Below are 17,958 nucleotides of genomic sequence, written 5' to 3'. Positions count from 1 at the left end.
AGCCCGTGGAATCTTTTCTCCTGCTTTTGTGGATTTCAAACTCTCTGTTTTGGGAATAGTTTTGTTATTAGGCTGATTTATTTATTTATTTATTTAAATATTTATCTTATGTTCTCTATAGGCTAATTTATTTCAGGGGGCCTTTTGAAGATTGTTTGGCTTTTTTTTTTTTGGATAGAGGGGGAGCGTGAAGAGGGCATCCCTGTTCTTACAACAGAAAGGTTCACTGAACAAGGAAGTTTTTCCTGGTGTTTTCTACTGATCACCAAATTAGGCTGATAGGATGAGGTGATAAGTGAAACAGAAGATAGTGCTTGGCCTTTCTGTCACAATCTTTTCTCCTGTGCAGGTAAACACTGTCATGTGGTATGACAGACAAGCGCCATAGAACAAAGGAAAAATTCCCAGTGAATGTTTGCCTTGAAACAGCAAGAGTATGCTTTAGGGTTTGGTATCTTAGTGCCTAGGGGAAGAAGGAGGAACCCAATTCTTGCTGTGTCAATGTCTGTGTTTTTTTGAGCGTTCTTTCCTTTTACGTGGCTTCCTCCTGACTTGACAATGCTGCAAGAGAAGTCAAAATAGCAAGAGAAACAGAAGTGGCAGTTCACGAGACCACTGCTGATTTCCAGCTAAGATCTCTGTGCCCAGTATTTCTTACTGCATAGGCACTTCTGAAGAGCCAGTGCCAGCAAACGGGAAACAGTGTGCGTGGAGTTTGGCAATAGGTAGGCAGGGCTGAGTCTGCATTTCCATTTGTAAGGACGAGCTGACTCCTGGAACTGGGCTACTTTGACTTTCAGAAGCTTTTGACAAAATTAAGACCTTGAAAAGCGGCGAGGCAGAGACGGTTTCCTTCTCTTGGTGTTCTTGCTGGTGCGGTAGTCAGAGGAAACAGGGGTGATGCTTGCAGATGTGAGCAGGTAGGAACAACACTTTTGTTGGCAGAAACCAGGAGATAGCTGACCAAAGATATACATGCTGCGTAGGACTCCTCGGAGCTGCAGCTAAAAAGGGATCATCTGCATTTCATTTTTCTCATTTGTATCCAATCAGGACACATTTGCTGAGGATCTGAATGGAGAATAATTTCTCAGAGGAACTACTATTCCCTAAGTCATATAAAACAGGACACACAGTCCGTGTCAGTGAGCAACCCAGCTTGGTCTTTGAGCGTTTTCATGAATCCTTTTTATCTTTGAGTTGAATAGCTCCAATTGCATGGCAAGATGGAATGCCAGAATGAATGAAGAGGAAAAAGGAGAAACAATAACCTAAACCAAGCACTTATATTGAAAACAGGACCCAGGGAGGAACAAGTAACTGCTGGCTGTGTTAGCCATCTCTCTCTCCTGGCATTTTCTTTCATCGCCCATACAATGTAGGAATAAAATGGGAGCACGTTTCAGATTGCAGACAGCATGTTGGCAGATGAGTGGATGTAGGTATCACAGATGACGTGGCCAATCTCAGCCCACAAATGCTACTCCAGGCTCACTTTCACGAGTAGACTTCTGGCAGTTTGGTACAGCAAGGAAAGTGAGTACAACTGTCACTCCAGCAGCAGTGCAGCTGTGCACAGCTTGCGTGGGGTAATTGTCCTAGCCTGCAAATCCTAGATGCTATCAAAGCCCTGCTTTACCCAGCAGAAAAATTAGTGTGTGGTAGCACTGCTTTAAAAAGAGAAAGAATAGAAAGAGAGAGAAAAAAGCCCTAAACCCAAAGAACAACCATCTAATTGTATTTAAAGAGAATCAGATTTGACTTCTGCATGACCAGCTGTGACATCCATCTGCTTTTCTCCTTCACAGCATGTCCAGTGCTGCTGAAGGTATGGGCGAGAAATCCATGTGGTGGTTTAAAATTCAGCATTTGAAATGTGCTTTGAAATGAGAATTCAGCTGGGCAACATCAGTGTGGTTGTAGAAGCATCGTTTCTTTAGCCTCAGTAATGGGAAGACCAAAACCTCAGTACATGTGTTTCAGTAACCAATTGTTATTTAACAACTACTCACAGTCTTATTTAATCCTCGAGTGCTAATAGAGGAGTGGCGACATGGTTGTTTAAAAATACAGTCTTTCATTAAAAATATTTTCTGAGGTTTATTAGTTAACAAACAAATGTATCTAATGGGTCATAAATAATATATCTGGGCAGACAACATAAGAAATAAAAGCAATGCATAGGCCAAATACCACCTCTGGTTATATTGTGTAAGCCAATGGCGAAGATAAGTGTAAATGAGAACAAGACTTAGTCCTATAATTGTAAATATATAGATTCATAGAGAGCTTTGACCACAAGAAAGTGACTGAAGCTGTCAAGCTGCTTGCTCTGTGCCAGATACCTTGGGGCTGAGCTTCACAGCCACTGTGATGTGTTGTTCGGGGAGCGGGCTCAAAGGAAGAAACATACCTCTGTCCTGAAAACCCCTGCCTTGAACCGGGCCAGCTGCCCAAAAGTGCTGTGCTGTATCGCAGCATCTGGCTGCCCCGCCACATTTGTCCCCCTGCGGTTCTTCTTGATCCTTCGCCCCTTTTCTTCCTCCCCTCAACGCCTCGGTTCTCACCCAGGCTTGAACCTACTGTGCTGGGGCTGGGGCCGCCTTTGAACTTGAAAGGCATTCTCCCTGCTGTCGGTGCTGGCGTTTGGTGCACAAGGCACCGCTGGCCTTCACACCAGGCCGGAGCTGCCCGTGGAACATGTTAGCAAACCGTGCATCGTCTGCTTGTTAGCCACTTGAAGTTTGGATCCCAAAAGCCACAACCTTTGCTCGTTTGGCTCAGCACAGTGGTAGGAAAAAATCTGTGGTGCTACTCCCTTGAAGGCTAATGCTGGCAATGAAGGGAAATTCCTGGATTTGAATGCTTGTCTGTTTACTTATTTATTTACTTCTGCATTCAACAGTGGGAAAATATTTTCATCTTCCTCCTTGTCTTGTCAAACCACTTTCTTCATCACAGCAGGCGCTGGCTTGCAAAACTGGCCTGTGATGATTTCTGCTCCGTCTTGGGTGCCTCTCAGTCCTCCGGCAGATGCTGGGAGAAGACCCACGAGGGTTTTGCTGGGAAGAAGCGCACACCCTCATCCTTTGAGGCCTCCCTTCGCAACCAGCTCCTTCCTCCCATCACCTTGGGACACGGGAGCGGTGTTCTGGTCTGCTGCACACCCGCTGCCATGCTGCCAAGGCTGGCGGTGCCTCCCCGAACGGAAAGGGCATGCCCTGCCACCCCGTCTCCTCGGCCTGCCTTGGCTTTATCCTGTCTGTGAACTCCTGACCTTGATTGCTCCCTCTCCTTCCCCGGCTCCCCTCCCTCTTCCAGCTCCAGGACTGTCTCGTGTTTCTTGGAATCCGGCAGCGCGAGGGCTTCTTGTTGATTGGTATAAACAATCCTAAAGGTCACATTTTTTCCCCCCTGCGGAGGGAGAGGGGGTGGGGAGAGGGGTGTCTAAAATAAAAGGCTTCTCTCAAATTAACAACCACAACGATATAAACATGGAAGTCGAAGGGAGCTGTTCACCAGCAACGTGAGCTGTGCCAAAGAAGCCCCTCGGGGCTTTCTTGGGAAAGAAAATGTGGGCACAAGATGCGGCATGCTCTTGCGGCTCGGTGGGAGGGAGAGGTCGGGGTGCCAGGGGACGATGACAATCACGCCTTGCTTGGATGGTGACATCTGATTTGAGTGGCTGTGTTTGTGCCAGGGCTGGTGCTGGTCATCCCGCTAAGCTGGAGGGGAATGCAGAAGTCCTGGCGGCTGGGAGCTGGGCAGGCCTGGGGCCGTGGGACAGCTGGTGGCGGTCCCCTCAGCCACCCTGGACGCCAACCTGTTCCTACGGCAGGTCAGCTGCCGACGTGGACTTCGGTGGAAGTTGGGGCAGGGCCCAGCTGGGGAGAGATTGTGGAAAACCAGCAGAAAGCTAACACAGGTGTTTGGTGGCCAGCTCAGAGCTGACATCGGCCTGGAGGCCGAATCGCAGCCAGAGCTCCGCGTGTCAGGTTTGCTCGCACCATTAGGCAAGTGCCAGAACTGCGGGGAATCGAGCTCTTGACTGCCTTGGTTGTGCCAGGAAACCCTCCATAAATGGGGTCTGCGCTGTGATGGGAGTCCTTTAACCAGCTTAGTTTTATCTTGGAGGCAGTTAAAGCACCAAAGGGCAAGCCCTCTTGTTGTCTAAATAAGTCCAGAGTCTCCAGGGCTTTGTGTTTCGTTCTTCCTAGCCCAGTCCGGCTCAAGGGTTGTTCACCCTCAGTCGCTCTCCTCCAGTACGCCTCCAGCGAGCAGGAGCAAGGTGGGACACAGTGTGGTGGCTGTTGTCGCCTTGCTGAGGCTTCAGAAGACCTTCCATGTCTTCAGCAAGCCCAAGCAAAACCTTGGATCCCAACAAATTTGCGACTTCCAAGTATACACAAGCTCAAGGGGAGAAGTTTATTGTAGAGAAAGCTGTAGAGATTAAGTGCATAGTGATTGCATTCTGCTTCAGAATTTTTTGAATAAAAATTGTTGGAAGAGGACACTGGAGGAAAGTATCAAATACGTTCACTGAATTTTATTCCTCCTAAATACTATCTATTGTGGCTGCTGTTGGAGACAAGATACTGGGTTATGAACTTTCAGCCTGATTTGGTAAGGCCGCTCTTCATTTTCTACACGTCCCTCAGCTTTTGGTGGCCTGATCTCATCTCTGAAGGAGAAAAAAAGACACAACTTCTCGTTGTGTGTGTTAGTGGGCATGTTCACAACCCTGCTGCCTTGGCTGGTGGATGTAGGCACACTAGGCCAGATGTAATTCCAGCATCCTAGAGCTGAGAAAGGATTTCTGCATATTTTCTTAGCCGGTTTCCTAAAGAAATGAGCTTTATGCAAATGTGCTCTGTGTATGAATTTGTGCTCCTGCTTTGTGTATCTGTCCCTCCATCTCCTTCCTCAGGACTTTTTAGCTGTTTTCAACCTAATATGGGAAATGGGTACAGATCTCAAAAATAATCCAGTTCTTACACATACCATGCAAAATTTAGAGCTGATAAGGAGACATTTGCCATTAGTGGGCATCAATCTTGAGTACTTAGTAACCAAAAGTCACACAGGGATACCATCTTAGGAATATCCCCAGCCATCGGAGAAACTTCTTGGACACAGCACATAGGTCAGATACTAAGTTCTGTTAGTTTTTTTCTGCTTGTTTTCTTTTTACTACGTTTCTTTATTTGTTCTATTTCTAGGGACCCCTGCTCATCCAGGTTCAAGCCTGGAATGGAAGCAGAGTCTCAGTGACAGCAAGAGAACATTAATTTTTGATTTGTATTGCAATAGGTTTAGATGCCCAAACAGAGATCAGGATCCTGCTGTCTTGGGTGCTTTCCATTTGACAGACCATAATAGACAATCCCTGATACGAAGTGCTTAAAGCATCAAATGCAGGCTGAGAAGGGAAACTGGGTCACTGGTTCATGCGCCAGGTTAGCAGCCAGGCTCGAGGGCTTGCAGCTCGTTCTCTCCTGAGCAAGCATCTCTGGGGCCAGGTGCTTCCAGCTGCCTCTTAAGAACTCCCAAAGGCTGGCCCAGGTTGTACCTGAGCTGATGGTGATGCTGGAGATAGCCTCCTCCGATGCTGCGGTTAGTGCTTGCAAAATTAGGTGTTGACTGTTTGCCTCCATGGCTAAACCAGGAAATGACTGCTTATGTCCCTCCTCTTGCTTGCCAGAAGTATTAGAAATAATAGTGGTGTTATTAGAAATAATGGCAAATGGTCTATTTCTCTCTTCTGTGGGGCAGGAGAGGAAGGGAAGTGGCAGTTTTGAGAAGATTCGTTTGTGTTTCAAATGGTATGGGTATTTTAACTTTTGTCTGCTTTGTTGGGCTGTTGCTAAAGGGCAACAAACTTCATTCCTCTTGCCAAATGTTGAGCGGCTGAGAGATGAGATCACACTGTCTGAGGGTCATTTGCTGATACATCACCTTTGTTTAAATTCCTAGCATATTATGTTTTCTAACCAGAAAAGTGCCTGAAAGAACTACTGGTGGTCCAGAGTGACTGTGAGCATTGAGTTCGTCTCAACACAGGCCTGAAATCTAGGCAAAATTCCCCAAGTTTTGTTATAGTTTAAGGCCTGATAAGAACTTCAAGGAGGTTCATTGAATACTTAGTGAATGGCTGGGGTGGAAGAGCTCCAAAACAACTAAGAAAGAAATGACTTATTTAATAGCCTGGCCTTCAATGCAGATTATCCCAAACTGTTATTGCTGAAAATGGCAGTTTTATTTAACACTTGAAGGAGAATGCTATTTTTCATGCTCAATAAACTCATAGGAACTGAAATACTAACCCAAGTCGTATAAGCCACTTCTCAAACTTTGACTTAGTTCCAGCCAAGACTTCTGAAACATGTTTAATGCTTATCTCTTGTTAGATGCTCCAAAGTGAGATACATAAAATCAGATTTTTCCAAGAAAAAAAAAAAGGAGGAAAAAAGACCAAAGAATGGTTTTGTGAAGCACTAGTGTCTTTTAACAGATACACACCATGGAGGGCTGATCTGGAATTTTTCTCCTGATGAAATGTTGACTCTATAGAAGAAAGAAGGAAAAACTTCATGCCTAACTGATATGACCCATTGAATTTTGGGCCATTATTTGAACCTTCAGTTTCTAGCAGTCAGGAGAGCTGGTCATTTCTGTGATCTGTCTTATCTCATCAAATACTTTTTCTTCTTCCTGCCAAACCATAACACTGTGTGATTCTTCCCTAACTTCCACTGCACTAATACTGCCTGAGCAGCAGGGGTACACCTATTTTTGCCACAACTCGGATTGTCACGGATAGGCTTTTCTGCCAGAGTAGAGCGGGAAGCGTGTCAGAGAAGTCTGCATGCATATTTTCATTAGAGATGTCATGCTCGGGGGGAAGTTTGGATCCACAGGATATGGAGGCAAGGCAGCCCACTTCCCCCATGGCAAAGTTTTCTCTTTTTCGGAAAGCGTCCCTCCCCTGTGTCCTGGCAGGACTTGGGTCATGCTCCAAATTCCATCCTGTCCCTCTGCTTCCTGCCCTTTCACCCATCATTAGACTGATAAAACACCCATCTGAAGGCATTGTGGAACTAATTGCCCTGCTATTATTTTGAAAAATAAAAAGTAATATTACAAAAGCTGGTTTTGCTCGCTGCTACTATGGAATGGGAATTTCAAAGGGGCCATATTGATGTAAGCTGCCCAGCATCTCGAGGGTTTCAGTTTCTGAAATCTTTTGTGCTCGGTTGAAAGTCTCAGCTTCAGTCCTTAGATTTTGTTTTTGCATAGGCTGCTATTTAGCAACATGAGAAATGTCATGTTTTTCCCAAGAAAAATGCTCTTCAAGGAACGGGTCACTCAGATTTGGGGTTTTGGATTGATAGCCTCAAGCTGAGAGGTTGGACCGCTGACTTCACAGGAGAAGAGGAAACTGCCCCAGGAACAGATTACCCCCCAGATACAAATGAAAATCTACCCAGCTGTGGATTTTCTGGCATTTTTGAAGCATCTGATGTTGATCACTGTTGGAGGCAGGATATTGGGTGAGAGAGATACAAGTCTGGTTGTTTTTATGTTCCCTTAAGTCCTGGATTCCTTAGGTAGTGCTCTTTTTTGGATCCAGTAGGAAAAGTTTTGTGCGATATTTCTGCTCATAGCCAAACTTGGGAGTGCTTTGATAAGCCAAATTGTCCTGGAATTGTTACTGCGGCTGTGATTGACTATGTGGAGAGGTTTGTATCGATGTCAGCAGTATCAACTGGTCTAAAAAAAGATGCTACCTTTGCCTTCAAACCTTGCCTCGCTTAATAAACCAAGATACTCCTAGGGCAAGCTAAACAACAAATAATGCTGAGCCTGGAAAAAAAAAGCTTGGTGTACATGTTTCAGCTCACATAAGGACACATGTAGTCTTCAAGCTGCTGAACACTGGGTAGGGAGAGAAAGAGGCTGTCCTGATGGTGATATCTGGTAGTCTTGAGTGTAAGGGTGCTGATTTGAGGTGGGGGGACGGGGGGGGGGGGGGTTAATCAGCAAGGTGTGAATGTAGTAAAGTGCAAAGACATTTGCTGGTTGCGTTTCCTGCATTGACACCTTTCCCCACCTAGCCTGTGTGTGTTCTTAGGATCATGTGTTGGGGGTTGGATAGCTAAAGGTTTGGAGAGGCAACAAATGGGGGAATCTCAAGAAATGATGAAGGGGGTTGAATGTGCTTGTGTTCTACTTCTGGGACCATTGAGAGGAGGTTAGGGAGAGCCTTTTTTCCCTTTTGACTTCTTCCATGCTCTTCGAACACATGGCAGTGCCCCTGTTGCCCTCTTAGCCCGGAATGTATTTCTGAGCCTGCAGTGGGTTAATCTGGAGCCTGGAAGCAGTGTATCTCCAGCAGGACTGCGGAAGTGGCTTGTATTAATCTTCAGATGTTCTACCTAGCCCGTTTGTACGTAATTTCAGTGTTCTCTCACACTGTGCTCCGGTCTAGACCAACCTGTGGGTAGCAAAGCAGGGCTAGGAGATGATGTACCTGGTGCCCACCCCTTCCAGGTTGTCTCCGGAGCAGCTCCTGCCCATCCCTCGTTGCCTGCCTGCCCCTTGCCACCCTGTCTGTGGCCCTGGCCGGGCTCAGCATGCCAAAGGAGACAAAGCCTCCTCCCGCATAGCTTGGGCATAGCTCAGCCGCATTCTTCAATGACTGTTTTTCCCCAGTGACCTTACTCTACAGCTCTGGTGGTCAGTTGGCTGTTATGCTGCGAGCTTGTCCGCATTCCTCCACCCACTCAGGCAAGCTCTGCCCGCCGGGAAGGGGCGGCGAGGCAGGGAGGAATCCACCCGTCTGGGGACTTATTCAAGGGAACCAGAAATGCCAGGCCTTTGGGACTGTTTTGTCCATCACTTCTCCAGCGACGGGGAGGTTGGAGCAGCTGCATGAAGAGGGTCTGACCGCTGCGGTTGCCACACACCCTGCTCTGACAGGCATTCCCAGAGCAAGCCAGCAGGCTCCCCTTGTTGCCACACTGCTGGCTCTTTCTTCATGTCAAGAGGAAACCCCAAGGAAAACAGCCTGGAGAAACCTTCTTCAGAGTGGTTGCCACTTGTCATGTTTGTGGGTGCCTTGCAATAACAGGTTTAGCTCTTCATCTCCTCTTTGAAGGCTGCTAAGCTAAGGTTCTTTAAACACTGTAAATCATGCAGCCTGTCGGTTTTGAGTCTTTTAATTTGGGCCACTTAATGTGCAACTTCTAAAATAACATTTATGAATATATACATGTGTGTGTGTTTGATAGAGACTGGACATGAGCTAGATAGGGAGTTGCAATGCAGCTGATTTTTTGGCTCCAGAGCCAACTCAGATTACAGTTCGTACAGTAAGAAGAGAAGGTTCGAATCCTGCTATTTTATTATTACCATGGTTAGATTAGAAATGTTAAGGATTTGTGAAGAAATGACTAAGTCAGGAAAATTTATGATTCTCATAGCTCGCTCAGCCACTCTGCACATCCTGTATATTTTCTGACATACTTCCAACGGCATAAATATTAATAGAGTAATACTGACATTTAGGGCCTGATCCAAGTCTCATTAAATTCAGTGGAAACACTCCCATTGTCTTCAGTGGAAGATGGATCATGATCTTGAAAAGGAACAAAGGAGGAGAAAATACCAAGTGGGGCTTCGTGGGGCTAAATAATGTTGTTATCAAATCAGAGCTCCTCCGCTTCCTGACTCTGAGCATTTCACTCTGTGACCTTTAACGTTAAATTATTGCCAAAACAGGAAGAAGAAATTAAGGCTTGATAAGGGTTGAGATGGTCACAGATTTTACCAGCCTCACTGATGGAATGTGACAATTTCTTCAATGGGAATGAGTTGGGCGTGAATTGTTCATCAGTCGTTTTGATTTATTCAACCTTTCAGCCCTGTAGTTTGCAGTGGCAGGGATTACTAGAAACTCTGCAGAAGAAATTCCTTCTCCCACTTAGTTTATAACCTCTGCAGGCACATAAAGAGTTACAGAGAGAGGATTAGCTGTTGTAAAATGGCTCCATTTACTTCATTGAAGAGGTAGCCCAGAATCAGCTCTGTGGATACCATGTGAGGATCTATTGCAAAAGCTTTTTTGGCATTGAAATCTCTCTCCTTTTCTAGATCAGAATCTTTTCCCCAAACCTTTCTGTGCAGCAATTAGTTACAGCTGTGTTTTGCAAAGCCACCTAGGGAATTTGGATGTCCAGTTCCCATAAAGTTTAATGTGAATTAGGTTTCCAAATCATTTAGGCAGCTTTGAAAGTTCAGCTGACTTAGAGCTGGAACCTCCTGGTTTTGATGCAGTTCTGCACGTGGAACCCCTGCATCTCTGGATGACAAAAAAGGGAAATTCAAGTTTTTGTCATCACCTTGCAGTGCACAGGACTCAATGGAAGAGAAACTGGAGCTCGTAGCACCTGCAAAAGTCACACTTAGTGAATGTCTGTACTGTCCCAGCCGTGGCCGCTCACAGAACTTCCAGTTCCTCCTCTCGTCTCCTTAGGAGGTTCTTGCCTGATCCATGAAGAACAAGTATATATAGGCAGCCCGTCATCTCTGTTGTTTGAGGGAAAACACAGGGAGAGCAACAACTGGAAGAGCCAAGTGAAATAACTCCAGAACTGCAAGAGTGAAAGTTGGCCTTGCTCTTTGGCTCCACCAGATGATGGATTGAGACAGCTCCTAGCTACCAGCCTCCTACAGAGGTGATACTTTTGCTACCTCCAAAATATGCCTCTAGGGAGGACAGAGGTGGAGAGGAGGGAAGAGACAGGGAAAGCACTTCTGGTGCAATGAGCTGTTGCAGAAGCCTCTTGGAAAGAGATGGTTATTATGCTGCAGACTTCTCAGAAGAGGAACACTTTAGAAATATTTCCTGTAGCCACACCAGGGGTCTACAGATCTTAGCCAACAATCTGGAGCCATGTTGGTAAACAAACACGTAGTGAAAAAAAGGCTCTGAGAGAGAGGTCCAAGGCAACTTAGACAACTAGCTTTCCAGTGCTAATATCCAGTAGCCACAACAGCAATAAACCAAAAAGTGTTCCCTCTTTAAAACGAACAAGCAAGAAACAGAAGTAGCTGTTTATGATCAGGTCTGTTGGGAGCCTCCAGCATTGTAAAACTAAAGCTGCAGTGACCTGAGTGAATGTAAAGGTTTTACAGGGCTGCAAGGTATATGTGTGTTTGCAATGCTGTAATATAGAGAAGCCAACTAGAGGACTTGAACCATCCTCCCCACATTTTCTGTTTGAAAGCTAAGTTACCATTTTTATTATTTTTTTGTCCTACTGTTTGCAATATTTGTCTGCCAGGGGAGAGGGTCTTTTTACTTGGTTGCACCTCCACCACCTTAGTCCAGGAGAGTTCCTTGGGTTCCTCAGCTGTCGTGAAATGAGCAGGTGCTGGAGGAAGGAGTGTTAGCACTCAGGGGTGGCTTTCTATCCAGGTATGACCTGACTAAAGGGCTTTTATGCTGCTGGCTGGTCGAATGCAGTGCAACAGAGAAAGCAGAAGTCCTGGTTGCCCATGGTCATTACAAATCTGATGGACTTCATGTAATGATGATGGTTGGATGCTCTAGACCAAATCCTGCTTGCGTCACTCATGTTATCAAACACTGTTTTGCCCTTTAACTCCAATCGAATGCCTTTTTTTGCTCCCTACAAAAAAATAAAATTCAAAAATCTATTTTTCCCAAAGCTTTTTCAAAAAGGATTTTTTTTTCCAGTGTTGCAAAATGATACGGTCCAGATGTCATCAGGTGGGCGCAAGTGCTTGTAAGCCTTAACCTGCTCTGGGAAGAGGAGCAGCGTGGCTTAGGTAAACACGCTTGCCTTGTCTGAGGGACTTGGGTTTTGGTGGCTCTTTGTTCAGCTTTACTTGAAAGGCAAACTCCTTTAGTCCTTCGAAAGCTGGGAGAGAAGAAAGAAGAGGACTGGTCTGACCCAAAGGTTCTCAGTGAAGGCAAGGGCTGCTCTGCCCCATGCAGAAGTGACCCTCATTTCGTGTGCTATGCAGCCCTTTTCCTCCTGCCCGTGCAGTGCTCACATGAAACAAAAGTTCCCTCTCCCCACCCCCCCTTTGCATTGTTTCCTGTCCTCTCGTTTTTTTCTCTTCCTGTCAAATATTTAAGCAGAGATTTCCTTTCTGGTGGTGTGCCAAGCAGCATTCCAGCTCCTTTACTCTGCCCCTTTGAAAATAAAAAGGCTGACCCCCATTTCCATAACCAAGGAAGGGACAGGTAGCCTTTGTTTGTGTTCCAGAGCATGACTGTTTTTCTTAGATTCACACCAAAAGAAGAGAAACGATGCTGTTATTCAGAGAGGAATTAGCCAGTGACCCTGATGAATGCAGCAGCAACAGCAGCGAAATGGGTGGTACAAACTGACCGTTTTTGGGAGATGAACCTTTGGCTTCAGCCAATTTCTTCCCTCGCCCTCTTCCTCTCCCCTCTCTCCCCACAAGATTTCCCTTTTTTCTTGTGTTTGAGGCACGTCAAACCCTGGAATAGCCCTCACAGGCATTAGTCACCAGTGATTAAAATAGCCACTAAGCAGGCAAGAGCCTGCGATGATTTGTGCTAAATTGGGTGTATCTCTGCTTGTAACAAGGGTTGCTAATTTGCAAACCTCCCTTGTTATTATCTTTGTTTTTATTAATAGCACCAAAGGGCTCCAGCTGACATTAAAGTTGTTTTGGTTTTTTTTTTTTTCATCCCTTGCTGTACAAAAGAGGGGAAGAGAAGAGTTTGTTGTCTAGATGTGTGACACAAAAACTGGGAGAAGTGAAGGACTGTCTGGTCCACACAGCTGGAGCAAGGCGGTGCCATTGGTGGCCACCCAGGAGAGGCAAATGGCAGCCAGGAGAAATGGGCTCAGGTCCTCCTGGGTGGGTGCTATACTGGGGATGAAGGTGGTGCTTCTGGGGAGCAACAGCATGCCAAGACAGAAATCAGCAGAACAAGACAAAAAGGCCACCTTGCTGGGGGTTTTGTGGTGACGAGCTATACTGGCAAGGTGTGAATTTCACCTTGGTCCAAAGGAGAATCCAAAACAAATTGCAAGTGAGTGCCTGCATTTCCTCACCTGTAAAATGGGCACAATCGCCTGACCTCCCAGGGACCATGTATGTTTTAAGGGTCCAATTCCATACATACACATGAGAACGCTCCCAATGACCTAAGCGAAAAGTCCATTTGTTGATGACTGATGTAATGTGACCAAATCCGCTAGTCAAATATGTTGGGTTGCCCTATAATCATTAGTCTCTGTGGTGGTTAAGAGTCTCATTTCTAGCACTTAAAGGAAGCTGAAAGGATTTACCCCATTTTTTAGCCCTTTAACTCCAAAAGCAAAAAAAAAAAAAAAAAAACAAACAACCCAACCCGACCCTGTGGTTTTCATTGCTCGAAGTCTTGGTTTCTGTCCCTGCTGATGGCTCATGGATAATACACGTCTTTGATCCAGAACAGAAATTGGAAATCTTGTAAGAACAACTTAGGTCAGGCTGTGAGAACATCAGAAGGGTTTTTCCCTTTGTGTGTCTGCTTCCAGCTGAGAGGAAGCAACAAAGAATGTGTTTAAAATCAATGGAATTAGTCAAACTTCTTTGACTCATAATAAAGATTTGGATTTTCGGAGATTTTAAGTGAAGTTTTGGCTCCGATTTTGTTTTGTCTGAAGTAGTGCGCATATATCTAACTGTATAATAAACGACAAGACCTAAGCAGGATTGCTGGAGGTCTACATTGCTCTGCAGCGTGCATTGGTCCCGCTGCGCACGCTGGCAGCGACAGGAATGGCTTTGCTGAGCAGCTAACGTGGCTGCAAGGAGAGGGCATGGCTCTGAGTACCGGCTACTAATTTGCATGTTCATGTGCAGTAAATTGAGCTAAGCAGAGCAATCAACCTGCCGTCGCTTTAATGCAGGGGTACGTCATTTGAGGCAGCTGCCACCAGATTATAACTGGAAGCGCTTTGCGTGGGGTCAAGGGGATCCCTGGGTCAGGAAAGCAGATAGTAATGTGTTGAGCACTGAGATGCAACTAGTCACCTTGCCATTGACAAGCCTTGAGTGTGGACTTCAAGCAAAGCATGTTTGGGAGTACACAGTGTGCAGGAAATGTTGTACCAACGCTTGAATGTGGAAAGCAGAGAAAGCTTAGTTATGAGGCTCGGGAAGACTTCGGAGTGGCTATGAATGGCTATGCAGGGGAAGAACTAAGTGAGGGTGAGCTGGGAAAATTAGTCAAAACATCTCTTGTCTTCAGGCAGTTTGTTTTGATTTGCCTGTGAAAAAGTCCTGGGGTAGAGAGAGGACATTTGGCTGCTGGCTCCCTCTGCAAGGAGCATGGAGGTTTGTTTGGGGGTCTGGTGATGCCTGGAGCCGGAGGTGAACAGGGGGTGGCCGAAGGACTCAGGGAGGTTGTCCTTGCCAGGGAGCTAGGCTGCTTTGCTGACACCGAACATCTCGCCTGTTTGTGCTATTGCAGCTTGGCCCATCTCTTTGGGGTTTTATCCTGCCTGGTGGTTTAGTTCTTACTTGATTACTGACAAGCAAGGATGTGAAGAATCTGTGAAGCAGCAAAAATACCTTTTTATTATATATTTCCCAAAAGACAACCTCAAAATATTCTGAGAATCTACCCCAGGGGAAGGAACTCCAAATCTCCTATTAAGATACCACCACAGCACCTCATTTTTGCAAGCTGAGAGCTCTTCTCAGATCCTTCCCAAGCCATGTCCCAGCTCTAGACTTTCTTCCTTGAATACCCTAGATGGGGGAAAAAGGAAAGAAACGAAAAAAAGCCCAGCCCACCTTCCAAATGCTGCTCAGTCTGCGACGATTATATAACATGATTGATAAAGTTGAGGAGTGAGCTGAGGTCAGTGCCTCGGGATGCCGGCTCCCCGTGTGATGAAGGAGCTTTTTGTGTGTGTGTAGAAGTGCATGGGGGAAGAGGCTTGTGTTTGTTTCTTGAAAATCCTCAGATGCTCTCCAAAGAATTCCAAATTTAAAGCAGTGTAAAATGCTCCATCAAACATGTTTTACAATCCCTACCTCGCATCCTGTTACGTCTCCCCCAGTGGCTGTTTCTGGGAACTTTTGAACAACCTCCTGATAGCGCTTTTCTTGCTGCTGGGCAGAGGCTTCATGGAAACTGCGGACACTTGTTTTATTGGCCTGTCTGGATGGGGAGCCTTGGAGGAGGCTGCTTCACCCAAGGTCGTGCAAAACGTGTAAAATACATTCTGCCTCCACAAATAAACAAGATAAATAAGTATGGCTGTGCCGTGGAGCGAGGCAGGAATCAATGAAGTGCCTGGGGTGGGGATTTGCTCTCAAATTGAGCAGAGTTGGCAGCATAGCCTGCTTCTAGCTCAGAGATATTTTCTTCAACTCGTTCTTGTTTCTCCATAGTGCCCAGGAGCGGGACCAGGCGCAGTGGAAACCAGAAGAGGGACTTCTGTTCAGATTGGATGGGAAATCGCTCTCGTGGATGGATTCCCTCAGAACCGGTGAGCTCCTAGAGGTAGAGATCGTGCTGCTAGCTTGCATGGAGGCACCACCTCCTGCTCCCTTGCCGATGGTCTGCTCCTTCACGTAGTAAAGGAAAGCAGAGTTGGACGTTCTGCTGGTCTGTTTAGGGCAGCTCCATTGAGTATCAACCATTTATTCACTGCACCTACATTACACCTTATATGAAATACCTAAGTCCAGTTCTTTCAGACTTGGGGAGCTGGATTCCCACTGGTTGATTGGGTCTAAATGTGGTACTGGTGTAGGAAAGTTAAAATGCACCATGCTAGGACATGCACTCAGCATCACTGCACCCCGACAGGAAAATAAACGTCTCAGCTTTGTCTCGGTATTCGGTTTCCAGCAACATCTTGACTCTGCCTTGGCCTTTACACGCAGCACAAACCCATTATCCTGTGGCATTTCTTCCTTTCTACAAATAAACAGAATGGAGGGGAGAGGAAGTATGGCTAACTGCTATAACACTGGGAGCAATAGCACAAAATTAACCATGGCAAAACTGCACTTCAGTCTGAAGGAAGAGTTATGATGTGTAACATTTGAGCCATGGCTAGGACTTGACTGTGGTGGGGCTGTTGTAGTCAGAGAGAGACAGTTCCTGCCTCAAATCCATTTGCAGTCCGGACGGATGACAAGTGAGATATGACAAGTATTATAATCCTTTTTCTTCAGGGGGAGAATTTGGATACAGCCAGGTCCCTGTGCCAGTGAGCAGGCTCTGAACAGTGCAGCTGTTATCCAGGTTGTTTGGGACATTTTCTTGGAGATGCATCCAGTGGGGATATGGAAACTCAGATCTGGCCTTTCAGCACTAAGGCTCACTCCCGGGTTAGCTGGCTGGAGGTTAGAGCCAGGCAGCAATCACCCGAGTTATTTCTGCAATGAGGAATATGTGCAGAGTCAAGCAAAAACCCTCTCAGAAGAAATGAATTACCAGCCAAATATAGATTATTTCGTTTTGAGGGACATCATCCAATCTACTTAAGTTCTCAGTCATTCAGCAACTTTTATTGTATATTAATGCCTATATTTAAAATAACCATGCAAACTAAAAAAACAGCTGGTATGAGGTCCTTGTTGCTGACATACAGTGTTAGACAGGGCATGCCTTTTCTGTTTTCTGAACCACTGAGTGCACAAACATGTCATGTGTAAATATTCCCCTGTGGATTTTAGCCTTTTTTTTTTTTTTTTTTTTTTTTGAGTAATAGGCATGGTAGAGACATAGCAGGGTAATTTTCATAGAGGGACAGTTTCTTTTAAATATGTCTTCTAGCACTGATTCAGTAAAATGTACAAATGCTTATTTGTGGAAGCTTTGATGTGATTTAAGCATCTGCTTCAACTTAAAGGTAAGCATAAGTACTTTGCAAGATAATTTTCTTAATGCCTTGTTTGAGGGTGCAACGGTGAAACTGTGCAATTGTGAAATGTTATGTGCCAAAGAAGTACAGCAGTTAATGACAGCTAAACACAGTTAATTACAAGCCCCAGGTAAGTACAGCAAAACTCGGAGACATGCTAATGGGCATCTTAGAAACCCCATTGAAAAACCATACTGAACAGGTGATAAAATATGGAAAGTTTTTCCTCTGATGAGGCTAAAAAGTGGTGATCTTTATTCTGAAATACTGTAGCAGAAGTACTAATGAGATAAATGTATTTATGCCATGAATAAAACGCCTGATGAAAACTAATACGAGAGACAGAATAACTGATTGAAGTGGGCCAGGATTGTCAGTACGCTCCATCTGCTTTGCATCATTGGGCCGGGCAAAACATCAGAGCATATTGGTGAATCTGGCACACGTCGTGTTATTTTTATGTCATCCTTATTCTTCCATGGCCTGATCCAAGTCCAACTGAAGCCCATAGAAATGAGTGGACTTTCCTTTACATCAGTGAGCTTTGAATTGGTTCCTTCCTCACTTGCTGGTTATGTCAGTAGTCCACAGCGCGTCTCGGCGGCTTTTTCACGGAGCAGTCGATCACAACTGTGCTTTGGATTTTAACACCACATTTTGCCTATCTTGTTGTTGATATATTGTGATGGCTGGAGTCCTGAGATAAAACGAAATGGGGAACATTACATACGGAAAAAAACGCGTACTGATTTAGAAGCTAATGAGAACGTTCCCAGAAGTGCTGAAATTCAATGGGATTTAGAATCCCAGGGACCCTATTATTTTGGAAAATGGGCCATATGCTTTCAAGGCATTCAGGCAGCTCTGAAAACTTCATCCATCATTTCTATGAAGAGCAGCGTAGACCTTATGTAATATTACAGAAGGCAGCCAGAACTGTTGAGAGTAAAACCCGCAAAATGGCCTGATCTTCTATTGTTTCTGAAGGTGTGAATTCCCTTTTTCCTGATGTTAAGTAATT

At 45.4% G+C, this 17,958-nt stretch overlaps 1 protein-coding gene across 3 annotated transcripts in view; it reads left to right on the top strand.

Moving 5' to 3' along the window:
- The window catches only part of LOC310900487 (uncharacterized protein), a 220,257-nt gene that overhangs the window by 87,657 nt on the left and 114,642 nt on the right, over positions 1 to 17,958 (top strand). For all 3 annotated transcript variants that reach the window (XR_014585153.1, XR_014585154.1, XM_083838556.1), the window contains exon 4: positions 15,454 to 15,551. Coding sequence is in view for 1 of the 3 variants with exons in the window: in XM_083838556.1 (XP_083694682.1) it covers positions 15,454 to 15,551 (98 nt within the window). In the remaining 2 variants the exon portion in view is untranslated. The remainder of the gene's footprint in view (positions 1 to 15,453; positions 15,552 to 17,958) is intronic.

This window comes from Anser anser (assembly GCF_964211835.1).
Source record: "Anser anser genome assembly, chromosome: 5".
Classification (NCBI taxonomy): Eukaryota; Metazoa; Chordata; class Aves; order Anseriformes; family Anatidae; genus Anser; species Anser anser.
This window is presented reverse-complemented; position numbering and strand designations above follow the sequence as displayed.